The sequence below is a fragment of the Macaca fascicularis genome, chromosome 10 (genome assembly GCF_037993035.2).
Source record: "Macaca fascicularis isolate 582-1 chromosome 10, T2T-MFA8v1.1".
In the NCBI taxonomy this organism is placed as follows: Eukaryota; Metazoa; Chordata; class Mammalia; order Primates; family Cercopithecidae; genus Macaca; species Macaca fascicularis.
The window spans coordinates 13,094,578-13,109,868 of NC_088384.1; the positions used below are offsets into that span (position 1 = coordinate 13,094,578).

A 15,291-nucleotide genomic window follows, 5' to 3' on the forward strand; every position below is an offset into this window, starting at 1 on the left:
CTTAAATGTTAAAAGGTCTCAAATAGCAAATATGCACAGGTTATTACCAAATTTATTTATTTATTTATTTATTTATTTATATTCTATTTTATTTTTTGAGACAAGGTCTCACTCTGTCACCCAGGCTAAAATGCAGTGGCTCCATCACGGCTCACTGCAGCCTTGACCTCTCTGGGCTCCACGTGAGGTCTCCCACTTCAGTTTCCTGAGTAGCTGGGACTGCAGGCACAGGCCACCATGCCTGGCTAATTTTTGTATTTTTTGTAGAGACTGGATTTCGCCATGTTATCCAGGCTAGTCTTGAACTCTCCGGCTCAAGCGATCCACCTGCCTCGGCCTCCCAAAGTGCTGAGATTACAGACATGAGCCACCATGCCCATAGTGCCAAATTTAATATGAAAATAGTAATCTGTGTGTTTGATTTGTGTCTCTATTTTTAAATCTCCCTGTATTTAAAAAACAATATTTCTATACTTAATTCTAATTTTTCCTGAGTCTCAAAAAGGAAACAGTTGTGTTATCCCAAATAATTTGGGTTATCCTCACAGGTAAATTTTGGGGTTACCTTTTCAGCTGATTGAGATTACATATCAACAAGAAATTATGTCTGGGGTTTTCCAGAGCTTTTCCATAGCTTTCCAGGGTAATTTTTCTCAATAGTTGCTAGCCCCACCACCGTGGCACAAGTTTACCTATGTAATAAACCTGCACATCTGGCACATGTACCCCTGAATTTAAAGTCAAAGTTGAAGAAAAAAAAATAGTTGCTGGGCCTGTGAGATCTTCAAGTGTATTCCCTCCAAATGGGTTGATCGCTTAGCCCATGTCCTTTAGATTTAAGTTGTGCAGGTCACTATCTAGATTTTTCTTTTCCTCATTGAAGTCTGCAGCCCTCACTAAATTTGTGGATAACTTCCAACATTGTTTAAATTTACATTTAAATTGCTCTCTTAAACTATGTAAATGTAAATCTATTGGATTATCTATATATCTTAAATTTTTGTCTGACCTGTGATCATATCCCAAAAAGTCATACTAATAGAGACTACGTACAAGGTTTTTAAAGTGCCCCTACCAGGTCTTAGCACAATTAACACAATTGATATGTGTTGCATTTAATGAATGAATGTGATCATGACTTAAATTTAGGCCTTTTCATATTCAGAACTTTAAATGCACTACAACATTGGGTTACCAATTAAATATATGCTGTCAAAATCCGACAGTTATTCTTCTAACTGCTAGCATTACCTACAACATTTTTGAACATTTACTATTCTGACAGTTTCTCCATAAAATTTAGTTTATGTGAGATAACCTGACCATAATGACAATCACTGGATTTTCCTAATACCTGTTTTTCATATGTTTTCCAGTATATTAAAAATTGAAGCTGGGCATGATGGCTCATGTCTATAATCCCAGTACTTTGGAAGGCCAAGGTGGGCAGATCTCTTGAGCCTCAGGAGTTTGAGACCAGCCTGGGCAACATAGCAAGACCCCAGCCATACAAAAAATAAAAAATTAGCCCTGTGTCAGGCTACAGAACAAGATCCTGTCTCAAAAAAGAAAAAGAAAAAACACTGAAAATTCAATTGACTTTAGAAACATAGTTCCAGCACAATATTAAATACCCAATTAATAACTAAGATGGGCCAGACATGGTGGCTTATGCCTGTAATCCCAGCACTTTGGGAGGCCAAGGCAGGTGGATCACCTGAGGTCAGGACTTCGAGACCAACCTGGCCAATATGGTGAAACCCGTTTCTACTAAAAATACAAAAATTAGCCGGGCATGGTGGCAGGCACCTGTAATCCCAGCTACTTGTAAGGCTGAGGCAGGAGAATCTCTTGAATCTGGTAGGCGGAGGCTGCAGTGAGCCAAGATCATGCCACTGCACTCCAGCCTCGGTGACAGAGCAAGACTCCGTCTCAAAAAATAATAGTAATAATAAATAATAATAATAACTAAGATGATCTGTAACTCAATTCGATTCTAAAGACTAGTAAGACACAAAGCCTTGCTAACACATTTACTATTTTTAAATTTTTTTCTTAAAAGAATTTTTTTATTATTATTTGTTAAGCCTACAGCATGCAGTATTCCCAGGCCCCATTCACTATTGAAGTAAGAACAATAGGGTTTATCATTTGTTTTGCTGATCCACTTGCCCGTACACAATAGAACCTGTGATCTGAGCAAGTGGCATGCTATTTGTTCAGCCAAGAATTGCTGTTCATGTTCTGTAGATAGATAGGTAGATGATAGAATAGATAGATAGATAGATAGATAGATAGATAGATAGATAGATAGATAGGAAGGATACTAATGATATGAATACTTTCTCCTCCCTTAATATTTCTATTTCTGTTCCTGTTACTAATGCTTTCTTTCTATTTCTAGTAAGTTGCTAGGAGGTGGAATTGAAAGCATGGCAATTACAGAAGCTTTTGGAGGTAGGTAGAACCAAATATTTTGTTAAATGAAATTTTATACACACACACACATCTATGTGTATACATACACATATAATTAAATAAACAACCAACAATAAATTGTAACTATTTTGGAAATTATAAAATCTCAATTATCATAATGTGAGATCATTCTGTACTGCAACGAAAATATATACCAACATTAACAGATGGTTCTTATCGACATTTTTCATCTTTTGTGATTCTTATAGAAGATAATAGATTTTTTTTTTTTTTTTTTTTTGATGGCATCTCGCTCTGTCGCCCAGGCCCAGGCTGGAGTATAGTGGTGCGATCTTGGCTCACTGCAAGCTCCGCCTCCTGGGTTCATGCCATTCTCCTGCCTCAGCCTCCCGAGTAGCTGGGACTACAGGCGCCCACCACCACGCCCGGCTAATTTTTTTGTGTTTTTAGTAGAGATGGGGTTTCACTGTGTTAGTCAGGATGGTCTTGATCTCCTGACCTCGTGATCCACCCGCCTTGGCCTCCCAAAGTGCTGGGATTACAGGCGTGAGCCACTGAGCCAATAATAGATTTTTTTCACTTATTTGTTTAAAAGGTAATTGAATAATGAGGCTGATTTTATTTATAGGCAATAATGTTCCATGAACATAGAGACTAGATTCTCTCTTCCCCGATTATATCTTCTATCTTTTTAAAAAAATAATAGATACAAGGTCTCGTTATGTTGCCCAAGATGCTCTTGAACTCCTGGACTCAAGCATTCCTTCCAATTACAGGCATGAGCCACTGCACCTATCCTATTGTCTATTTTTAAAAAGCAATTCACGCATAGCTACACTGTGTGTCACATCTGGGAATTCCAGTATTTGCTATCCTTGGATAAGTAAATCTGTTTTTTGTTGTTTTTTTCTGTTGACTTGGGCATTAAATCTGGTTTTCATTATTTCTGTTGACTCATCTTAGTGGCTTACCTTCTTCTGTATTTATTGGTGTTTCTGAGCTTATTGTTTGATTTTAATCTATGAGAGTTCAATGGACCTGGACTGGTAAGTAGGAAAGTTTTCCTCCAGAAAGAATTTGCTTTTGCTGGTAACTAGGGGATGGCACCAATTTGAGACTACTTCAGCTCCCCTTTGAGGACCTCAGTTCAGTAGGGGAGCCCCAGGCTTTCTTTCCTGTGGTAGGGTATTTTACTTTATTTATTTATTTATTTGGAGATGGAGTCTTGCTCTGTCTCCCAGGCTGGAGTGCAGTGGTGCCATTTTGACTCACTGCAACCTCTGCCTCCTGGGTTCAAGCAATTCTGCCTCAGCTTCCTGAGTAACTGGGATTACAGGCACCTGCCACCATGCCTGGCTAAATTTTTTTTTTTTTTTTTTTTGGAGGTGGACTCTCGCTCTGTCGCCCAGGCTGGAGTGCAGTGGCCTGATCTCAGCTCACTGCAACCTCTGCCTCCTAGGTTCAAGCAGTTCTCCTGCCTCAGCCTCCCAAGTAGCTGGGACTACAGGTGCACGCCACCACACCCAGGTAATTATTTATGTTTTACTAGAGATGGCGTTTTACCATGTTGCCCAGGCTGGTCTCAAACTCCTGAGTTCATGCAGTCTGCCCGCCTTGGCCTCCCAAAGTGCTAGGATTACAGGCATGAGCCACCATGCCCAGCTAATTGTTTTATATTTGGTAGAGATGGGGTTTGCCAGGCTGGTCTCGAATTCCTGACCCCAAGTAATCCATTCATCTCATCCTCCCAAAGTGCTGGGATTACAGGTGTGAGTCACTGCACTTTACCCCATGTGGTAGGGTCTTAAACTTTAATTTATACAACTAAGGAAAACTTGGTTTAAATTAATTTATATTAAACAAATACAGGCTCACGCCTGTAATCCCAGCACTTTGGGAGGCTGAGGTGGGCGGATCACCTGAGTTCAGGAGTTTGAGACCAGCCTGGCCAATATGGTGAAACCCCATCTCTACTAAAAATACAAAAACTAGCCAGGCGTGGTGGCAGGCACCTGTAATCCCAGCTACTCAGGAGGCTGAGTCAGGAGAATCGCTTGAACCCGGGAGGCGGAGGTTGCAGTGAGCCAAGATCGTGCCACTGCACTCCAGCCTGAGTGACAGAGCGAGACTCTGTCTCAAAAAAAAAATAAAAAATAACACCCGAGATACTTTATAAGTAAGATGTGTCAGTTGGAAAAGAAAAAGAAAACAGTAATACTCTGAGGCCATGTTTTATTCTTTATGAAAATATCTAGAAATTACGCATTTTTTAAATCTTTTTTTTCTGTATTTCACAGAATTTCGTACTGGAAAAACCCAGCTCTCTCATACCCTCTGTGGTAAGGATATATAACAACAATAACAATAATAATCATAGCTATTATTTCTCAAACATCTACTATGTGCCTGATACTCTAAATAATCTCATATAATCTGAACATACTTGCAAGGAAACTAAAACATAGGCAGATTAAGTAAACTGCCCGTGGTTATACAGCTGGTCTTTGAATGTGTGATCCTTGAGGTGATGTATTTGCTACACTATGGACACCTGAGTAGAAATAGAGAGACGTTGAATGGGTATATGAATGTGTTGGTGAGGAATACACTGTCTCAATTTTTCCCATTCCATCTTTTCTATATCTTTTTTAGAAGAGTGACACAAAATCTATTGAGTCCTAGAATCTTTCACTTTCCATGGTGTAAAGTTGGCCCTAAGAGAGACTTAAAAACAAAATTGTTTTAAACAAAATAACCAAAGGTATCTCCTTTTCCACAAATACACTACTGTGCATTTCTTTGGGCTATGGAGAAGGAACTTGGCAAAGTGGTTAAGAAAGGAGTTCTGGAATCAAAATGCCTGACTTCAGTCCTGGCTCTATCACTAGTAGCTGTGTGACCTTGGGCAAGTTACTCTACTTCTCTAATTTCCCCCACCAATAAAATTCAAATGATAGTGCCAAATCTTAGGATTGTTTTGAAAAGTAAATGAAATAATGTATATACCTGGTATAAAGTAGCTCCTTAATGTTAACTACTACTACATAAAAAGTGATTGCAGTTGAGCATGGTGGCTCACACCTGTAATCCCAGCACTTTGGGAAGCCAAGGCAGGAGGATCTCCTGAAGTCAGGAGTTTGAGGCTGAGGCAGTAGGATCTCCCGAAGTCAGGAGTTTGAGAACAGGCTGGTCAACATGGTGAAACCCCGTCTCTACCAAAAAATAAAAAAATTAGCTAGGCCTGGTTGCACGTGCCTGTAATCCCAGCTACTGGGGAGGCTGAGGTGGGAGAATCACTTGAACCTGGGAGGTGGAGGGTGCAGTGGGCCAAGATCGTGCCACTGCATTCCAGCCTGGGTGACAAAGTGAGATCTGTCTCAAAAAAAAAAAGTAAATTCATTTTTAAAATTTGACATACAGTAATTGAAAGGTAACTTAATTTAGTTATATAGCATAAATTATATTTGTGACTATTTCTTTTTTTTTTTTTTTTTTGAGACAGAGTCTCGCTCTGTCACCCAGGCTGGAGTGCAGTGGCGTGATCTCGGCTCACTGCAACCTCTGCCTCCCGGGTTCAAGCTTTTCTCCTGCCTTAGCCTCCTGAGCAGCTGGGATTACAGGCATGCACCACCATACCCGGCTTTTTAAAATTTTTTTGTATTTTCAGTAGAGACGGGGTTTCACCATGCCTATTTGTGACTATTTCTTTCTTTTTTTTTTTTTTTTTTTTTGAGACGGAGTCTTGCTCTGTCACCCAGGCTAGAGTGCAGTGGCATGATCTCAGCTCACTGCAACCTCTGCCTCCCGGGTTCAAGCAATTCTCCTGCCTCAGCCTCCAGAGTAGCTGGGATTACAGGCATGCACCACCACACCCGGCTAATTTTTGTATTTTTAGTAGAGACAGGGTCTCACCATGTTGGTCAGGCTGGTCTCGAACCCTTGACCTCAAATGATCCACCCACCTTGGCCTCCCAAAGTGCTGGAATTACAGTCACGAGCCACCACGCCCGGCCATATTTGTGACTATTTCTTGTAGAAAGAAAGTTAGTAGGTTGGGCATGGTGGCTCAAGCCTGTAATACCAGCACTTTGGGAGGCAAAGGTGGGCAGATCATGAGGTCAGAAGATTGAGACCATACTGGCCAACATGGTGAAACCCCATCTCTACTAAAAGTACAAAAATTAGCTGGGCGTGGCAGCGCGTACCTGTAGACCCAGCTGCTTGGGAAGCTGAGGCAGGAGAATTGCTTGAACCTGGGAGGCGGAGATTGCAGTGAGCTGAGATTGCGCCACTGCACTCCAACCTGGCAACAGAGCTAGACTCCATCTCAAAAATAAATAAATAAATAAAAGAAAAAGAAAAAAAGAAAGTTAGTAATATTTAAATTTTATTTCCATTCTGTGGGAGAACTAACTTTCACGAATATCTTCCATTGTGAAAGATAGTGAAATTATTTGTAGAATTATGGCTATGCTGGCAGAATACTTATAATTTCACCACTGGTTAAGTAATATGAAAATATAACATGTTTAGAAACGAAAGGATCATGACTCTTTGTAAAATGTACTAAAGAGTTGCAACAGCAGATTCCATGTGTATTTATATAGTCATTTGTACAAAGTTTATTCACTCTTATTAATATAAATTTTTAATTGCTTCCTAGTGACAGCTCAACTTCCAGGAGCTGGTGGCTACCCAGGAGGAAAGATTATCTTCATTGATACAGAAAATACTTTGTAACCTTTTTATTTAAAGTTGCTAACATAATATTGTGATATAGGAATATTACCACTAAAGAGTTTGTCTGAGATATACCATCTTTGTAGTCATCCAGTAAACCAGTAGTAATGAGACAAACTAAAGGGAAAACAATTACTGGTTAAGTTCTCAAATCACTTTTTATTTAATGAGGTTTCACTTCTTCATATGGGTTTATGAGACAAAACAAATACATGAGAGGAAATTATGTCATCTTCATTTTGAATTCTCTTACTTCTCTAAAGATTTTGCTCAATAGTTAGAAGTTTTTTGTTTTTTTTGTTTTGAGACGTAGTCTCTCTCTGTCGCCTAGGCTGGGGTCCAGTGGGGCGATCTCGGCTCACTGCAACCTCCATCTCTCGGGTTTAAGCAATTCTCCTGCCTCAGCCTACCGAGTAGCTGGGATTACAGGTATGTGTCACCACACCTGGCTAATTTTTTTGTATTTTTAGTAGAGATGGGGTTTTGCCATGTTGGCCAGGCTGGTCTGGAACCCCTGACCTCAGGTGATCTGCCCGCCTTGGCCTCCCACAGTGCTGGGATTACAGGGGTGAGCCACTGCGCCTGGCTGAAAGATTATTGACTCACTGAAAGTCATGGTCCCAAATGAAGGGAAAGGTGTGAAGGGGGTGAAAGTTCATAGGGAAAACAGGCAGAACCTGTTTGGGTTACAGAAAGAATTGCAGTTTAATTAAAGTATAAGGTATTCCAGGATATGGGCTAGAAAGATGATTGGGATCTTAGACATGAAAGGCTTTGAAACAAGATGGTAGGTGTAAATTGGATACTTTAGCAATATTCTAGGCAAGTAATGAGAACTTGATCTAGGTTGGAAGTGGTAAGAATAAAAAGAAAAGTAAAAGAAGTATTAGAGAGGAAAATTGATAGGACTTGATGGCTATAGGTGGTAGACAAAGGAAAGAGAGGTTTGAGAAATCGCTCAGGTTTTTTGTCTAGATACTGGGAGAATAGTTATGCAATGCTAACAATAGAACTGGAAAGATCATGTTTCAGAGAAAAGGTGATGTTTCATTTTAATATACTAATTTTACTTTTTTTTTTTGAGACAGAGTCTTTCTCCATCACCCAGGCTGAAATGCAGTGGTGCAGTCTCGACTCACTGCAACCTCAGCTTCCCAAGTAGCTAAGTTTACAAATGTGCACCTCCACACCTGGCTAATTTTTGTGTTTTTAGTAGAGATGGAGTTTCGCCATGTTGGCCAGGATGGTTTCAAACTCCTGACCTCAAGTGATCCACCCACCTTGGCCTCCCAAAGTGCTGGAATTACAGGTGTGAACCATCACACCGGGCCTGATTTTTTTTCTTTTTTTGAGACAAGGTCTTGCTCTGTTCCCCAGACTGGAGTGCAGTGACCCAATTACACTCATTGCAGACTCGAACTCCCAGGGTCAAGTGATCCTCCCACTTCAGCCTTCTGAGTAGCTGGAACTACAGACACACACCACCACACCTGGCTAATTTTTTTTTTTTTTTTTTTTTTGAGACGGAGTCTTGCTCTGTCGCCCAAGCTGGAGTGCAGTGGCGCGATCCTGGCTCACTGCAAGCTCCGCCTCCTGGGTTCACGCCATTCTCCTGCCCCAGCCTCCCGAGTAGCTGGGACTACAGGCGCCCGCCACTGCGCCGGGCTCATTTTTTGTATTTTTAGTAGAGACGGGGTTTCACCGTGGTCTCGATCTCCTGACCTTGTGATCCGCCCGCCTCGGCCTCCCAAAGTGCTGGGATTACAGGCGTGAGCCACCGCGCCCGGCCGCTAATTTTTTTTTTTAATCTTTTGTAGAGACCAGGTTCCACCAGATTGCCCAGGGTGATCTCCAACTCCTGGGCTCAAGCGATCTGCCTACCTTGGCCTCCCAAAGTACTGAGATTACAGGCATGAGCCACTGCACCCAGCCGTCATTTTAATGTATTGAATATGATGTACATGAGGATATCCAGATGGCAGCTGGAAATATTGAATTCAGCTTGAGAAAGGGGTAGGCCCAGAGATATGGACGAATTAACCAAGTGGGAAAGAGAACTTATAGAGAGAGAAGAGAGGAGAATGGAGAACATAACTTTGAGGTATGTTTATATTTAGGAAGAGGACTAAAATGAGGAATCCAGAGACAGAGGAAGTAGAAGGAAATCTGGTTGTAAAAGTCAAGCAAAAGGAAAGTTTCAAGACGAAAAGAGTTGTCAGCAATGTTACACACACATGGATTTTAAGGATACAGCCTGAGAAAGATCACTGAAGTTCAAAATTAGGAGTTCAAGCAAACATTTGCCGTAGGGTGAGGTGATAGAAGCTTTATGTAAATAAACAATAAGGGAAGGAGGCAGTATGAAATTGACCAATGAAAGGAAGACGGCTTGGCACAGTGGCTCACGCCTGTAATCCCAGCACTTTGGGAGGCCGAGGCAGGTGAATCACCTGAGGTCAGGAGTTCGAGACCAACCTGATCAACATGGAGAAACCCCGTCTCTACTAAAAATACAAAATTAGCCAGGCGTGGTGGCACATGCCTGTAATCCCAGCTACTCAGGAGGCTGAGGCAGGAGAATCACTTGAACCGGGAGGCGGAGGTTGTGGTGAGCCGAGATCGTGCCATTGCACTCCAGCCTGGGCAACAAGAGCAAAACTCCATCTCAATAAAAAAAGAAAGGAAGAAAAAACATACTAGTTTGAGGAGGTATTCAGAGGAAATTATTTTTAATAACAAAGAAGACCTATGCACGTTTGTAAGGCCATTCACAGTGAAGCCCCAGCCTGCCTCTCCAAGCTCGTTACTCACCATTGTCACTATTAGAGGCAAAGAGATGAATCCGTTTTAGTCCATCCCATTGCCTGTAAACATGCTTTGTTATCAAAATTTGCACATATGTCTGGTCTTTCTCCAGTAATCCCAGAACTTCAGGAGGCCAAGGCAGGAGGATCACTTGAGGCCAGGAATTCACAGACCAGCCTGGGCAACATAGTGTCTCTATGAAAAAAATTTTAAATTAGCCGGGTGTGGTGGCTATAAATCCCAGCTACTTGGAAGGCTGAGGCAGGAGGATCATTTGAGGCCAGGAGTTCATGATTCACCTGGGCAACATAGCAAGACTCTGTCTCTACCAAAAGAAAAAAAAATCTAAAAACATTGTACATCAGCAGTTATTTAGATTTAACTATAAAGATTTTTGTTTTCTTTGTTCATTATGGTTTCTTGCATCCCAAATGTTATTCTTTCCTGTATTTTTGTTTTGCTATAATACTTAAGTATTTCTTTCAGAAATATAATCCAGGTGGTAAACTTTGAACCTTAATATGTCTGAAAGTGCCTTTATTTTGCTCTTACTTTTGGCTGTTAATTTGGCTGGTCACAGAGAACTTTGCATGGTATATTTCTATCTTCTTGGGTATTTGCTCCTTGCATCCCCATCTCACAGTCTTTCTGAATCATACAAATCATTTAAGGCTCTCATTTCAAGGTCTGCTTTTTCTAATCTTCCCTAATAACTCAATTTAGAAAATATTGTCCTTCTTGACCTATTATAGAATTTACTATCTAAAATACTCACTTCGAAAACAAAACAGAGAACTGTTTGCAGAAGTCCCTTTTCAGAAATGCCAGGCATGAGAAGACTCTGAAAGAGCCTTTTAACTTGGGGAAGGAAGGTGAAATGTTGTACAGGGCTTTAATATGGGGCTCAGCTGGAGTTCAGCCGGTTTCAGAAACAATTGATTAAGGATGATTCTCCTCTCAGAGAGGAAAGAATTGTTCTTGCAGATTAGCAGCCACTGTTTGGGCAATTTGGATTTTTTTTTTTCCCAAGACGGAGTTTCACTCTTGTTGCCCAGGCCAATGGCACGATCTTGGCTCACCACAACCTCCACCTCCCGGGTTCAAGCGATTCTCCTGCCTCAGCCTCCCGAGTAGCTGCAATTGCAGGTGCATGCTACCACGCCCTGCTAATTTTGTATTTTTAGTAGAGACAGGGTTTCTCCATGTTGGTCAGGCTGGTATAGAACTCCCGACTTCAGGTGATCCGCCCACCTCAGCCTCCCAAAGTGCTGGGATTACAGGCGTGAGTCGCCATGCCTGACCTGCAATTGGATTTTATTAAGAACAATAGGAATAGTTAGGAGTTAAGTCATATGCAAGAGAGAGTGGAGAAGAACAGCTGCATGGGGGTGCAGGGCACTGTGGCAAGGGCCATATCGGAATGTTCTCATTCTTTGGGTGTCTCATACTTACACTGCTGTCTCTTGATATTTTTCTTTTTATATGTTTATATTTTGCCTCCTTAATTATGTTTTAAATTTACCTAGGGCATAGGTTGTCTTAGGACTCCTTATATCCTCCATAATGCTTTACCTTGGTAATTGGTTAATATGGTAATTAATTCCATATGATAATTGGTTAATAAATATTTATAAACGATCTGAACTTCCCTTCAGCATAAGCCCAAGTTTTTTCATTTTAAATTGTTTTGTTTTGTTTTGTTTTTGAGACAGGGACTTGCTCTGTCGCCCAGGCTGGAGTGCAGTGACATGATCATGGATCACTGCTGCCCTCGACATCCAGGACTCAAGTGATCCTCCCACCTCAGCCTCCCAAGTAACTGGGACTACAGGCATGTGCCACCATGCCCAGCTAATTTTTGTATCTTTTTGGTAGAGACAGGGTCTCATCATGTTGCCCAGGTTTGTCTCCAACTCCTGAGCTCTAGTGATCCTCTCACCTGGGCTTCCCAAAGTGCTGGGATTATAGGCATAACCCACCATGCCTGGTTTTGTTTTTCCCTGTCTTTTTTATAAAAGCCATATTAACTGGGGTGAGATGATGTTTCATTGTAGTTTTGATTTGCATTTCTCTGATGATCAATGACATCGAGTACCTTTTCATATAGCTATTTGCCGTTTGTATGTCTTCTGTGAACCCAGAAAATCTGAGACAGGTCTCAGATAGTTTAGAAAGTTTATTTTGTGGCCGGGTGCAGTGGCTCACACCTGTAATCCCAGCACTTTGGGAGGCCAAGGTGGGCAGATCACAAGGTCAGGAGATCGAGACCATCCTGGCCACCATGGTGAAACCTTGTCTCTACTAAAATAAAAAAAAAAAAAAAATTAGCCGGGAATGGTGGCATGTGCCTGTAGTCCCAGCTACTCAGGAGGCTGAGGCAGGATTTTGTAATCACTTGATCCCAGGAGAGGGAGGTTGCAGTGAGCCGAGATTGTGCCACTGGACTTCAGCCTGGCAACAGAGCAAGAATCCATCTCAAAAAAAAAAAAGAAAGTTTATTTTGCCAAGGTTGAGGATGCACCCATGACACAGCCTCAGGAAGTCCTGACGACATGTGCCCGAGGTGGTTGGGGCACAGCTTGGTTCTACACATTTTAGGGAGACATGAGACATCTATCAGTATATGTAAGAAGAACAATGGTTCAGTCTGGAAAGGTGGGACAACTTGAAGCAAAGACAGGAAGACTCTAAGCAAAGTGGGGAGTGGGCTTCCATGTCACAGATAGGTGAGACACAAATGGTTGCATTCTTTTGAGTTTCTGATTAGCCTTTCCAAAGGAGGCAATCAGATATGCATCTATCTCAGTGAGCAGAGGAGTGACTTTGAATAGAATGAAAGGCAGGTTTGCCATAAGCAGTTTCCAGTTTGAGTTTTCCTTAGTGATTTTGGGGACCCAAGATATTTTCCTTTCACACTTCTTTTGAGAAATGCTTTTCAGATATTTTGCCCATTTTTAAATAAGATTATTAAATTTTTTTTCCCTATAGAGAGTTGTTTGAACTTTTTATATATTCTGGTTATTAATCCCTTGTCAGATGGATAGTTTGGAAATATTTTCTCAGCAAGGCAATTTTACTTCTATAAAAGGGTGTGACTCACTGATGAAGCAATGGTGAGAGCACACCTGAACAAGGGAGGGGAAGGGGTTTTTATTCCTGACTCAGATAGCCCCTACTGCTGTGTCATGCCCCTGTTGGCTAAGATTGGACTGCACAGTCTAAGTGAATTCCTATTGGCTATTGTTTTTTTGTTTTGTTTTGTTTTGAGACGGAGTCTCGCTCTGTTGCCCAGGCTGGAGTGCAGTGGCACGATCTCCACTCAGTGCAAGCTCTGCCTCCTGGGTTCACTCCATTCTCCTGCCTCAGCCTCCTGTGTAGCTGGGACTACAGGCGCCCGCCATCACGCCCGGCTAATTTTTGTATTTTTAGTAGAGACAGGGTTTCACTGTGTTAGCCAGGATGGTCTCGATCTCCTGACCTCGTGATCCGCCCGTCTCGGCCTCCCAAAGTGCTGGGATTACAGGCGTGAGCCACCATGCCCGGCCCCAATTGGCTATTCTAAAGAGCAGGGGTATGAGTCGGAGTGGTGGAGTGAGTAGTTTGGCGGGAAGGATGGTTAGGAACAGGTGACTAAAGGTGATTCACGCCAGAGCAGGTGACCAGGGGTGACTCAGGACAGAGCAGGTGACCAGGGGAACTGATGTGAACTACTGATTAGAACTGGTGGAAAAGGTTGTTTACTGAAACTAGGAGCAAGAAAGCAAGAAGAACAAGGCAGTTAAACTTTAAAATGGAGAACAAAGAACAGGGGAGCTGAACATACTGATACATCGGTTCCTTGGAGAGGATCTCAAAGCTCATTGTACTTAACAATTTACAGGCTAAAACCTTTCAAGAGGAATTTTTTATATCCACAGTTGCCTGTGCTTGTGTAGTATTACTCAAGAAATCTTTCTTTACCCAGTCCAATGTCCTATAGAGTTTCCCCAATGCTTCCTTTTAGTAGTTTCGTAGTTCAAGGTCTTAGATTTAAGTCTTTAATCCATTTTTATTTGATTTTTGTATATGATGAGAGATAGATGTCTAATTTCATTCATCTGCATATGAATATCCCATTTTCCCAGCACCATTTACTGAAGAGACTGTCCTTTCTCCAATGTTATTGGCACCTTTGTCGAAAATGAGTTCACTGTAGGTGTTTGGATTTGTTTCTGGGTGTTATCCTCTGTTCCATTGGTCTATGTGTCCGTTTTTATGCCCATACCTTGCTGTTTTGGATACTATAGCTCTATAGTATAATTTGAAGTCAAGTTATGTGATTCCTTTAGTTTTGTTCTTTTTGCTCAAGATAGCTTTGGCTATTCTGGGTCTTTTGCGATTCCATATAAATTTTGGGATTGTTTTTCTATTTCGCTGAAGAATGTCATTGGTATTTTGATAGGAATTGCATTGACTCTGTAGATTGCTTTGCGTAGTATGGACAGTTTAACAGTATTGATTCTTCCAACTCATGAACATGGAATATCTTTCTGGTTTTTGTGTGTCCTCTTCAATTTGTTTCATTAATGTTTTATAGTTTTCATTGTAGAGATCCTTCACTTCTTTGGTTAAGTTAATTTCTAGGTATTTAATTTTATTCATAGCTATTGTAAATGGGATTAATTTTTAAATTTCTTTTTCAGATTGTTCCCTGTTGGTATTTAGAAATTCTAATGATTTTTGTATGTTGATTTTGTATCCTGCAACTTTACTAAATTTGTTTATCAGTTCTAACAGTTTTTTGGTGAAGTCTGGATTTTTCCAAATATAAGATCTTATTATAGGCAAACAAGGATAATTTGACTTCTTCCTTTTCGATCTGGATGCCCTTTATTTATTTCTCTTGTCTGATTGCTCTAGCTAGGACTTCAAGTACTATGTTGAATAACAGTGGTGAAAGTGGGCATACTTGTTCCAGATCTTAGAGGAAAGACTTTCAGTTTTTTCCCATCCAGTATGATACTAGCTGTGGGTCTCTTGTATATGGCTTTTATGTTCAGTTATGTTCCTTCTATGCCCAATTTTTTGAGGTTTTTTTTTTAATCATAAAGGAATGTTGAATTTTATCAAATGCTTTTTTCAGCATCAATTGAAATGATCATATGTTTTTTGTCCATTCTGTTGATATGATATATCACATTGATTTGTGTATGTTGAACCATCTTTGCATCCCTGAGATGAATCCCAATTGGTCATGATGAATGATCTGTTTAATGTATTGTTGAATTGGTTTGCTAGTATTTTGTTGAGGATTTAAGCCCAATTTTT

General features: G+C 41.0%; 1 protein-coding gene across 7 annotated transcripts in view; it reads left to right on the forward strand.

Annotated features, from left to right (window-relative positions):
• DMC1 (DNA meiotic recombinase 1) overlaps positions 1–15,291 on the forward strand; it is a 52,724-nt gene that overhangs the window by 13,646 nt on the left and 23,787 nt on the right. For 5 of the 7 annotated variants that reach the window (XM_005567289.5, XM_074003765.1, XM_005567290.5 and 2 more), the window contains 3 exons: positions 2,405–2,457; positions 4,737–4,778; positions 7,103–7,175. In XM_005567289.5, the coding sequence (XP_005567346.1) occupies positions 2,405–2,457; positions 4,737–4,778; positions 7,103–7,175 (168 nt within the window). Of the gene's footprint in view, positions 1–2,404; positions 2,458–3,555; positions 3,967–4,736; positions 4,779–7,102; positions 7,176–15,291 lie in introns of those variants that run through there. The other 2 variants (XM_065522120.2, XM_065522122.2) reach the window with 2 other exon arrangements.